General features: G+C 40.1%; 1 protein-coding gene across 2 annotated transcripts in view; it reads left to right on the forward strand.

Moving 5' to 3' along the window:
• atxn2l (ataxin 2-like) overlaps positions 1 to 12,627 on the forward strand; it is a 46,492-nt gene that overhangs the window by 9,334 nt on the left and 24,531 nt on the right. For both annotated transcript variants that reach the window (XM_063018769.1, XM_063018768.1), the window contains exons 3-7: positions 2,507 to 2,546; positions 2,659 to 2,715; positions 4,268 to 4,339; positions 9,832 to 10,006; positions 10,183 to 10,304. In XM_063018769.1, the coding sequence (XP_062874839.1) occupies positions 2,507 to 2,546; positions 2,659 to 2,715; positions 4,268 to 4,339; positions 9,832 to 10,006; positions 10,183 to 10,304 (466 nt within the window). The remainder of the gene's footprint in view (positions 1 to 2,506; positions 2,547 to 2,658; positions 2,716 to 4,267; positions 4,340 to 9,831; positions 10,007 to 10,182; positions 10,305 to 12,627) is intronic.

A 12,627-nucleotide genomic window follows, 5' to 3' on the forward strand; every position in this document is an offset into this window, starting at 1 on the left:
TCTGACGTAACACAAAAGATCGGGATTAAGATCGGGTTTAGTAAAGCCGTTTCCGATCAATTAAAAAATGCCTTGATCGGCCCCGATCCCGATCTTTGAGATCGGATCGGGACATCCCTACTGATTTGTATTTGTTTTGAGATCCTTTTAAGTCCTTTCCCAGACTCATATGAGTCTACAACCTTCTTTCTGAAGACCTCAGAAACCCCTTTTCCACCGACGCGGCACGGAGCCCGTTCCGGTTCACGAACTTGATTTTGAACCGGTTCCACGTGTTTCCACCGGAAAAAAGAGGTTCCAGACAGTGAACTAGCGGGCCAATCTGGCACCACAAAATACTTGGTTTTTCAGCCCGAACCGTGACGTCCGTCTGTGGGCGCGTCATGTTGTACAGCATAGCGCGTTAGCAACAATGCCGTCCGCTGGAGTCTCATATGGAGCTTAATGCTGCATTTTTATCTTTTAAACTTCACCTGATTACATTTTGAGCCAGTTTGCCGCTGATATTTTCAAAGCACCTTTAAAAAGGTGAATTGTGTGATATTATGAGATAAAAGTGACCCGGACAGAACGGAAAACGCTTAACGTGAAAAATAAAGCGTGAAGCTTTTTTGATTCCCCCAGCTGCATAAACACACGTGAAGTAAATCCAGTTAAACACAGATACTGTATATGTTTTATTTTAGAGTAGATTTGATGTTTATTTCACACAGATTAATGTTCATGTTGTGGAACTTTATAATGTTTCACTGCTCAAGCTGAGCGCTGAGCAAATCGGCTATTTGTGCCGAGAGTCGCGGTGAAAGCAAAGCGCAAAACTCCTCTCACGTCAATAAACCAAAGAAAGCAACAACTGAGACAAACACGTCACGTCTTCTTATCACCGATAGTTAGATTGATGCTTTTTACATAAAAACAAACATCTGTAACAGCAGCACAAATGCTCGCACATAATCCACACACTCCGCCATGTTATTACTTCTCTTAACTCTTAGTAAGTAACGCCCACCGATGATGACGCTGCTTGGTTCTCAAAAACAGGTGGAAACGCGCGTCGGTTCTCTACAGAACACCAAGGTTCAGAGAAACCTGAACAGAACCGGTTCAAGAACCATGCATTTTTTTGGTGGAAAAGGGGTAAGAGAGCTTTTTAGATCTCACTATGGTGATAACACTCACTTCAACAATCAAGAGCAAACCAAACTAATGTCTGAGGTTTAAAAAAAAACAACAACAACAATGTCCTCTAGTGAAGGTCTATTCATTGCAGCTGATTAGACATTTTAAGTAGTAATAAATGTGGGGTGTCCTAACTTTTTTTCCTCACAATAAATTTCAATTTTTGTTCATTACATTTTACAACTTGTGTTTGGCGGCATGGTGGTTCAGTGGGTAGCACTGTCGCCTCACAGCAAGAAGGTCCTGGGTTCGATACCCAGGTGGGGCGGTCCGGGTCCTTTCTGTGTGGAGTTTGCATGTTCTCCCTGTGTCTGCGTGGGTTTCCTCCGGGTGCTCCGGTTTCCTCCCACAGTCCAAAAACATGCAGCCAAGCTAATTGGAGACACTGAATTGTCCTATAGGTACCTAGCCGCTAGGATGCATAAACCAGTGCATTGTAGTGCCGGTCCCAAGCCCGGATAAGTAGGGAGGGTTGTGTCAGGATGGACATCCTGCATAAAAAATAATGTGAATCATGATTCGCCGGCGACCCCTAATGGGAGCAGCCAAGAAAATAGAAATAGTGATATAAGCTCCATCTCTCAGTACTGTTCAAATAAAGCTCAAATGTTCATATGTTTAAATATGTTCAAAAAGACAAATGTTCTCATGGGGTGTCATAACTTTTTTTACATGACTGTTCATGTACATTTTTTTTCCGTATAACCCAGCTTGTTTGGAAGCTGGGGTCAGAGTGCAGGGTTAGTCGTTGTACAGCGCTTCTGGAGCTGAGAGGGCCTTGCTTAAGGGCCCAACAGTGGCTGTGTGGCAGAGCTGGGATTCAAACACTTAACCTTGTCTAACTTTTAGAATACAAAAACCAGGCATTTTAACAAGGGTGTGTAGACTTTTTAAATCCACTGTAAGTACTTAAATAACTGAAGTAATAACCAGAGGGGCACTACATTTATTTGTGTTCTAATAACTTTTTAGTCATAATTTTACTACCCATATTTTGAGGCTAAATAAAGACATGAAACACACTAGCACCCACCATTTAACCAAAACAATGACCCTGCACTTGTTTGTTGCGATATAGTTTTACTAGTTAATAAAACAATTTTAAACAATGTTTTGGGATTTTGCCTGAGCAGTTTATTCGATTAATTTTTAATTTGTTTTTCATAAAATGAGCAGTTAAAGCTGTTTTGTTTATATAAACTGATATAAATTGAGTTCAAATATCTTACAAATATTTATAAAGTGGAAGACCATCTTGGATGTTTCATGTTACTGTAGATATGTGCTTTAAATGTTGTTCCTACTGTAATTATTCATTTATTTTCAGGAACAGAAACTCAGTGAAGCCTCCCTCACAGTCTTCTCCTGTATGTAACTAATGTTTTTAAATGATTAAACACTTATCACTAAATTTACTAAACATGTATGACTTGAATATCATGCAATTTTTTTTTTTTTTTTCTTTTTTTTTTTTTTTAGGTATTTGAAGGAGTCTACAACAACTCCAGAATGCTCCATTTTCTTACAGCCATAGTGGTGAGTGGCCTTATTCAAATAGAGCCCATGTAATTTCTTAGGTTAATTATATATTTCAAATATCATTGTTCTAATAACAAAAAGTTCTGAACAGTGTAGCAATTTGACTTCTGAATTGTTTTGATAAAAGACTATACATTTCTCTAAAAACAGTTTTTAATATGGCTTTCTTTTATTAAATAAAATATGAAATGCCAGTAAATAAGAAAATATTTAAGTCATTCAGAACTTTTGAATCAAAGCCACACTTCTACAGATGCATACATACACTGATCGGCGATAACATTAAAACCACCTGAGAGGTCCCCCTTATGCTGCCCAAATCCCAGTGGGGGCCCTTGAAAAAATAAGTCTTCAGCACCACCTTGCTGTTTGTAAGAGATGGCAAATGGGGCACTTTGTCAGTGCGACCTGTGTCTGTTGAGGAGGAGAGCAGTGGTTCTCAAACTTTTTAGACCAAGTACCACCCATTATCAAACCAAAACTTCCAAGTACCACCTATGTTTCTCATCACAGAACCACATATGGCACACATTAATTAGGTGTGTGTTTATATATGCAGTTACCACTTACCATTTCAGTGAGAGGGGTGCACCTGTTTAGCGGAGCACAGCCTTGTGATGTCAGGAACGAGATCAGTGAGCTTTAAACGCAGATCTGGCTCAACATTCATTTTGTTCCGGTACTTGGTCCTCATTGCAGTGAGACCTGAGAAGCCTTTCTCACAAAGGTAGGTAGTAGAAAAGGGCATCAAAAACGTTATAGCCTTTAATGAAAGGGCTGGATTTTCACTCTGTCTTTGGATCCCGAGATGGAAACCGCGAACGTGAAGTATAGACGTAATGAAGTACGGTGTCTGCATAGCCCCGAATATTTTTAAAAACACATTAGTTTCATATTATTTTTTTTATTTATAATTATTAAATTATTTATTTTTTCGGTGCATGTAATTACTTTTCCAAGATTATCTGGCGTACCACCTCGTGCTGCTACCACAGTTTGAGAACCACTGCTTTAGAGGATGCCGCCACTTCTCCAACACAATGCTTTGGCTTTTACTTCACATAGACAAAAGTTTGGAAAAGGCTGCTCCAATCAATCAGCTGGTGCACCACCTAGTAGTTATTACATCTGCCATGTGGCTTGTCCCTGAGGCCATGGCTGAGAGTCAACCAAACATATGCATGTCTGCTTCAGTATACCTTCACTGTATCAGAGATACACATCTGCTGGAGTTTTGTGTCTCTGTGTATCTTTAAGTAGGGCTCTAAGGAGGGTGGGGAGCAGAGATAATGAACCCAAAAATACCACTATGGTTAGTAAAACACCCCAAAAAGAAAAATGACAGAACTAGAACAAGACAACGGAATTTTTAGCATCCATGCTATGAAAGAACGGGAAAGAATTGATCATGCTGGGGTTGCTTCTGACCTAGCTGTCCCCTTTTGACACTAAGAATTACATGTAAACCTAGTAACTGGATTATTGTATATTTTTCTGTTTAATATTATTCTCTGAATTGTTTTTTCTTTTTTTAATTATTCCTTTTTAGGGCTCCAGGTGTGATGTCCGGGTGAAGAATGGCAGTGTGTATGAGGGGATTTTTAAAACACTAAGCTCAAAAGTAAGCATAGTGCCTACATTACAATGGAATTAAGATTTAAGAATGGTTTGTCAGAAGTACTGTGTGTATATACGTGTGTGTATATACGTGTGTGTATATACGTGTGTGTGTATATACTATATATATATATATATATATATATATATATATATATATATACAGTGTATCACAAAAGTGAGTACACCCCTCACATTTCTGCAGATATTTAAGTATATCTTTTCATGGGACAACACTGACAAAATTACACTTTGACACAATGAAAAGTAGTCTGTGTGCAGCTTATATAACAGTGTAAATTTATTCTTCCCTCAAAATAACTCAATATACAGCCATTAATGTCTAAACCACCGGCAACAAAAGTGAGTACACCCCTAAGAGACTACACCCCTAAATGTCCAAATTGAGCACTGCTTGTCATTTTCCCTCCAAAATGTCATGTGATTTGTTAGTGTTACTAGGTCTCAGGTGTGCATAGGGAGCAGGTGTGTTCAATTTAGTAGTACAGCTCTCACACTCTCTCATACTGGTCACTGAAAGTTCCAACATGGCACCTCATGGCAAAGAACTCTCTGAGGATCTTAAAAGACGAATTGTTGCGCTACATGAAGATGGCCAAGGCTACAATAAGATTGCCAACACCCTGAAACTGAGCTGCAGCACAGTGGCCAAGATCATCCAGCGTTTTTAAAGAGCAGGGTCCACTCAGAACAGACCTCGCATTGGTCATCCAAAGAAGCTGAGTGCACGTGCTCAGCGTCACATCCAACTGCTGTCTTTGAAAGATAGGCGCAGGAGTGCTGTCAGCATTGCTGCAGAGATTGAAAAGGTGGGGGGTCAGCCTGTCAGTGCTCAGACCATACGCCGCACACTACATCAAATTGGTCTGCATGGCTGTCACCCCAGAAGGAAGCTTCTTCTGAAGTTTCTACACAAGAAAGCCCGCAAACAGTTTGCTGAAGACATGTCAACAAAGGACATGGATTACTGGAACCATGTCCTATGGTCTGATGAGACCAAGATTAATTTGTTTGGTTCAGATGGTCTCAAGCATGTGTGGCGGCAATCAGGTGAGGAGTACAAAGATAAGTGTGTCATGCCTACAGTCAAGCATGGTGCTGGGAATGCCATGGTCTGGGGCTGCATGGGTGCAGCAGGTGTTGGGGAGTTACATTTCATTGAGGGACACATGAACTCCAATATGTACTGTGAAATACTGAAGCAGAGCATGATCCCCTCCCTCCGGAAACTGGGTCGCAGGGCAGTGTTCCAGCATGATAATGACCCCAAACACACCTCTAAGACGACCACTGCTTTATTGAAGAGGCTGAGGGTAAAGGTGATGGACTGGCCAAGCATGTCTCCAGACCTAAACCCAATAGAACATCTTTGGGGCATCCTTAAGCGGAAGTTGGAGGAGCGCAAAGTCTCGAATATCAACCAGCTCCGTGATGTCGTCATGGAGGAGTGGAAAAGCATTCCAGTGGCAACTTGTGAAGCTCTGGTAAACTCCATGCCCAGGAGAGTTAAGGCAGTTCTGGGAAATAATGGTGGCCACACAAAATATTGACACTTCAGGAACTTTCACTAAGGGGTGTACTCACTTTTGTTGCCGGTGGTTTAGACATTAATGGCTGTATATTGAGTTATTTTGAGGGAAGAATAAATTTACACTGATATATAAGCTGCACACAGACTACTTTTCCTTGTGTCAAAGTGTCATTTTGTCAGTGTTGTCCCATGAAAAGATATACTTAAATATCTGCAGAAATGTGAGGGGTGTACTCACTTTTGTGATACACTGTATATATATATATATATATATATATATATATATATATATATATATATATATATATATATATATATATATATATACACTACATTTACCATATATGCTTTGTGTTCTATTGACTTGAGACCTGATTTGGACTTGACTTGTACAACCTTCCTTTGACAATAAACAGCGCCCTGGGCCTTTGGAGGAAAAACATCCTCACAACTTGACGAAACCTCCACCATACAGTCCCATGAAGTATTTGCCCTTCACCTGGTTCTACTTTTGGCAATTTGTCACACTTAAACGTTTCAGATCTACGACCTTTAAGACAACACGTAAATGCAGAATGCTTTTAAATAATTTTATTTCATTTAGTAAAATAAAGATTTATTCAAAACCTAAGTGGTTGTGACAGTATCAGCTAAATGTTTGCTATAACTTGCGATAAATGTTTACATGACTGTGAAGGAATTTTGGCCCACTGTTCTATGTTGAATTGTTTTAATTTGGCTACATAGGTGGGTTTTCCAAGCATGAACTGCCCATTTAAGGACTTTGAGTCTGCCACAACCAGGACTTTGACTTTGAGTCACGTCAAAATATACATTTTGTTTTATTTGAACCATTTAGAGGTGGACCTGCTGTTGCTTTGGATATATGCCCTGCAGCATAACCCAGCTTTACCTATATGAACTGACTGATGGACATTCCCCTTTTCAGGATTCTTTGATTGCAGAATTCATGGTTCTGTCAGTTATGACAAGTTGTGCCCCAGCTCATCGTACTATCACCACCATGTTTGACTTTTGGTATGATCATATTGTGGAATGCAGTGCTAGTTTTATGGCTGATGTAAGGAGATCCATGTCCTCCCAAAAACTCCCACCTTTAATTTATCAGTCCACAGATTATTATACCAAAATTGTTGGGGGTCAAATGTGAGAGTAGCTTTTGCGTTGTTTTTAATCATCAGTGGTTTAGACCTTTTAGCTCTCTCAGTGATGTCATCTTTTTGCTCAGGTTCTGTTTAATTGTGGAATTGTGTACATTGACCTTAACTAACTAACTCCACAGTTTTTCACATGTTTGTCTGGCTTCTTTTTGACCTGGAAGAGTCCTCTGTGTGTTCTTGGTGAAATTTCAATAGCCTGGGCTAGGGCTGCACGATATTTCGTTTCAGCATCGACATCGCGATGTGTGCATGCGCGATAGTCACATCGCAGGACGTGCGATGTTACTTAATGCAAATTAAATCAAATACGTCATGCTAAAACTTTTTTGCTGCTTGACACAAAACGAAAATTTACATCGTTCTCATTTTCCATGACACATCTACCAGTGTGTTCAACAACCTAGTGAGCTGCCTTGCTGTACTACCTACATAGGCAGCTGCCACAGTAGAGAGGATCGTAATAAGTCAATGACTTAGAAGGCAGGTTATTGGAACGCGCCCGATTCCATCGGGTTTCGCATTTAGCATTTAGCATCTTGCCATTAAAACCAATGGAATGAGGTGGGACGGCGCTAACATGTCAATATAACATCTCGATTCGTGTACAGAAAACTGTTACATTTGCTGACAAGCCCAAACTTGCAAAGAAAAACACTCGTTAAAAATTAATAATTATTTATTTACGTTTGAGAGGAGATGCCGCAGTGTATTCTGGGATTGCCTTCTTCACTAAGGACGCTTTCGAGTCTCACTCCTTCTGCCTCAGCATTGTGCTTAGTAACTAAGGCATCTAAGTAACTAAGAAATCTCGGAGGTGTATAAGCTGCTCTTTTGTTTGTATTTTTTTTTTTAAATAATGTTTACTACTTGAGGTTTTGATTGTGAAATAAAATATTAAATGACCAATTTTGTCAATCCTGTTAATTCCCTCATGTGATCTTGAAGCTTTCTTAGTTTAATGCTCAGTTTCAACCGAGTACAAAGATGTAGCTTGTCAATCTTTTGTATCCCTTGTAGGCACCACCCTTTTTCACAGATGAGCCCCTTATTTAGAGTAAGATACATGCATTATTAATAATGTGGTGAAAATTCCTGCATTTTTTTAATATCGCAATATAATCGCAGGAAAAAAAAATATCGCAATGTCAGTTTTTTCCAATATCGTGCAGCCCTAGCCTGGGCACTCCTGGCGAAGTTCATTACTGTTCATTGTTTTCACTATTTGTGGATAAAGGCTCTCGCTTTCCGTACTGGAAATACTGTCTTTTTAAGAGCTGCTTGCCTAATATCTTTCATGCTTGATCTAGCAGTACAGCTGCCTAATGATCTGGGCTGGTCAATGCCTGTCTCTTGTATTGCTTTTTGGGGTTCATAATGTGCCATGCATTTATTATGGAAGATGGGTCTTGCTTTCAGATTGCCCAGTCTATCATCTGCACTTTAAAGTTAAAGCTTGGCGTTGTCTTACATAAATAAGGGCCACTATGCATAAATTGTCCATTTACTGATGTGAAAATTACCCAAGCCTTTGTGGTGGCACAGTGGCTCCGTGGGTAGTGCTGTTGCCTCCCAGCTAGAAGGTCCTGGGTTTGATTCTCAGGTGGAGCAGTCCAGGTCCTTATTGTGAAGTTAGGATGTTCTTCCCATGTCTGTGCTGATTTCCTCTTCAAGCTCTGGTTTTCTCCCGCTGTCTAAAGGCAGTAAGTTTTGAGATACAAAATTGCCTGTGACTGTATTTGACACTAAACTTATTAATCATGTGTAACTTGTTACTGTCTGTCCTGTCATAAATGTAACCAAAGTGTGAAGCATGACATTAAAATTATAAATAAAAATGTTCCTTTTTCTCTGGTCCAGAGAACTTGACATTTATGTCCACCAAAACATTGCACAGTTCCACTTTGCTTTAGTCCATTTCAGATAAGTGCTTCGGTCTCTAAGCCTAATGTAGTAGCATCCTAACATGCATTTGTAGATGCAATGAATGTATTCCCTAGCCTACGTGCTAATATTCATTACACAAGCATGTTGGCTTTAATGCAGTGCCATCCTGTTTACCCATTATATACATAGATTTCTCTGAAATATTGAAATTTTGATTCTCTGAATGGTAGATGGTAATTTTTAAATTCTTTGCAACTGTGTCAAAATAATCTTTAAAGTTTTAATATTTGGACTGTGTTTTTGCAGAGTGGCCAGACTTGACCCATTCTTGATCGTAAATGACTGACCCTTTAGAATTTGCAAAATTCTTGTTCTACAGTGCATAATAATATTGAATGGTCTAAGGAATCTGGAGCAATTTCAGTGCAGAAATGACAATGGTGCAAGCCTAAGCTGAACATACTGTGATCGCCCATTACTTAGACCGCGCTGCATGAGGAACCGGTATTTATAAATGGCTGATATAACCACATGGGCAAGGGATTACTTTGTCAGGCATTATAATATGGAGTTACATTCACAAATGCTACTTAAAACGTTTCTTTGCATAAAAGAAGCCTTACGTTAACCCTGTCCAGAAGTGGCGTTGAGTTCTCTGGGCTCAGAGTCATCTGGGATTGACCATCACACAGTAAAAACATGTATTGTGGTCAGGTAAATCAGTATTCCAGATCTTTTTAGAAGTAGATGCTGTGTGCTTTGGACCAAAGACAAATTCATCCAGACATGTTCAGGAACATCAGCAACAAGTCCAGAAGCCAGGGTCTGTTTGTTGCATTTTACAGTTTGTATAAAAACCTTATTCTTATTTGTGTGCAGTGTGAGCTGGCAGTAGACGCTGTGCACAAGTTAAGAAGTGAGGATAGGGATGGCAGTGGAAGTGGTGTGTCCACGCACCCCAAGAGGGAGGAGATCACAGACATCATGATTTTTAGCCCTATTGACCTGATCACTATGACCTGCAGAGACGTGGACCTCAACTATGCGATAAGAGGTGTGTGTCTTTGTATAACGGATTCTATGTCATAATCAGTAAATGTAGTTATTTGAGGTCCAATCAGTTTCAGTGTTACTTATAAATGATACATTATATATAAACTTATTTTATATTTTTAGATACCCTTTACCGAATAAATGATACTTTTATGAATGAATCCATTGTGTTTTTAGATACTTTTACAGACTCTGCAATTAGCTCGTCCAAAATAAATGGTGATCAAAGAGAGAAGGTGCTTCAGAGGTGGGATGGAGGAGACAGCAATGGAGAAAATTATGATTTGGATGCAGACGCTGTGAGTTTAATCTTGTATAAATAACTCTAAAACATGATAATGCAACTGAAAACTGTTAAGTAGAATGACTTTTCCTGATTGTTAAAAAAAAAAAAAAAAAAAAAAAAAAGACTTTTGATTGGCTTATTCAACTACTCACAACTAGTCACTTGTCCACGAGGCATGTATCGAATACATCATGTTTTCTTTCTATAAAATGAAAGCAGCCAGATTGGTGGAAATAAATGTAAGCACTTTTTTGGCTTTGTCCCAAACCACATATAACTGTGCTGTACAACAAGCAATTACAGTGTATCACAAAAGTGAGTACACCCCTCACATTTCTGCAAATATTTTATTATATCTTTTCATGGGACAACACTATAGAAATAAAACTTGGATATAATTTAGAGTAGTCAGTGTACAACTTGTATAGCAGTGTAGATTTACTGTCTTCTGAAAATAACTCAACACACAGCCATTAATGTCTAAATGGCTGGCAACATAAGTGAGTACACCCCACAGTGAACATGTCCAAATTGTGCCCAAAGTGTCAATATTTTGTGTGACCACCATTATTAGCACTGCCTTAACCCTCCTGGGCATGGAATTCACCAGAGCTGCACAAGTTGCTACTGGAATCCTCTTCCACTCCTCCATGATGACATCATGGAGCTGGTGGATGTTAGACACCTTGAACTCCTCCACCTTCCACTTGAGGATGCGCCACAGGTGCTCAATTGGGTTTAGTCCATCACCTTTACCTTCAGCTTCCTCAGCAAGGCAGTTGTCATCTTGGAGGTTGTGTTTGGGGTCGTTATCCTGTTGGAAAACTGCCATGAGGCCCAGTTTTCGAAGGGAGGGGATCATGCTCTGTTTCAGAATGTCACAGTACATGTTGGAATTCATGTTTCCCTCAATGAACTGCAGCTCCCCAGTGCCAGCAACACTCATGCAGCCCAAGATCATGATGCTACCACCACCATGCTTGACTGTAGGCAAGATACAGTTGTCTTGGTACTTCTCACCAGGGCGCCGCCACACATGCTGGACACCATCTGAGCCAAACAAGTTTATCTTGGTCTCGTCAGACCACAGGGCATTCCAGTAATCCATGTTCTTGGACTGCTTGTCTTCAGCAAACTGTTTGCGGGCTTTCTTGTGCGTCAGCTTCCTTCTGGGATGACGACCATGCAGACGGAGTTGATGCAGTGTGCGGCGTATGGTCTGAGCACTGACGGGCTAACCTCCCACGTCTTCAACCTCTGCAGCAATGCTGGCAGCACTCATGTGTCTATTTTTTAAAGCCAACCTCTGGATATGACGCCGAACACGTGGACTCAACTTCTTTGGTCGACCCTGGCGAAGCCTGTTCCGAGTGGAACCTGTCCTGGAAAACCGCTGTATGACCTTGGCCACCATGCTGTAGCTCAGTTTCAGGGTGTTAGCAATCTTCTTATAGCCCAGGCCATCTTTGTGGAGAGCAACAATTCTATTTCTCACATCCTCAGAGAGTTCTTTGCCATGAGGTGCCATGTTGAATATCCAGTGGCCAGTATGAGAGAATTGTACCCAAAACACCAAATTTAACAGCCCTGCTCCCCATTTACACCTGGGACCTTGACACATGACACCAGGGAGGGACAACGACACATTTGGGCACAATTTGGACATGTTCACTGTGGGGTGTACTCACTTATGTTGCCAGCTATTTAGACATTAATGGCTGTGTGTTGAGTTATTTTCAGAAGACAGTAAATCTACACTGCTATACAAGCTGTACACTGACTACTCTAAGTTATATCCAAGTTTCATGTATATAGTGTTGTCCCATGAAAATATATAATGAAATATTTGCAGAAATGTGAGGGGTGTACTCACTTTTGTGATACACTGTATGCTCAGTATGCCATTTCATTAACAAGGTCCTGAGGCCCATTATTATATCATCAGTGGTTTGTTAGTAGCTGAACAATACTGTATGACTGTGACTATGTATACTATGACTGTAATTAGTATCTCAGCTATGGCAAGCAGTTCCTACATCTGCCATAATTTACTGGCCGCAAAACTGATCCCAGGTCATTTTTCCCAATCTATTTTTCATTTCATAATTGCTGCTACTGCTCTCTTCACCCCTACTTTGTTTGTGGTATAGTTGTAAATGCCCCTTGTGGGGGCAGCCTTTTCTTGTTGGCAGCCTTTTCTTTTCAAATGGCAGTGGCAGACTTTCACAGAGAGCTGTACTGTGTACTGTATTATGCAGCATAAAAAAAAAATTACATTTAAGTGATGTTTACATACATTTGGGATATTAACCTATCCACCTTCAATTTGGTAGATA

Source organism: Trichomycterus rosablanca, chromosome 22 (genome assembly GCF_030014385.1).
Source record: "Trichomycterus rosablanca isolate fTriRos1 chromosome 22, fTriRos1.hap1, whole genome shotgun sequence".
Lineage (NCBI taxonomy): Eukaryota > Metazoa > Chordata > Actinopteri > Siluriformes > Trichomycteridae > Trichomycterus > Trichomycterus rosablanca.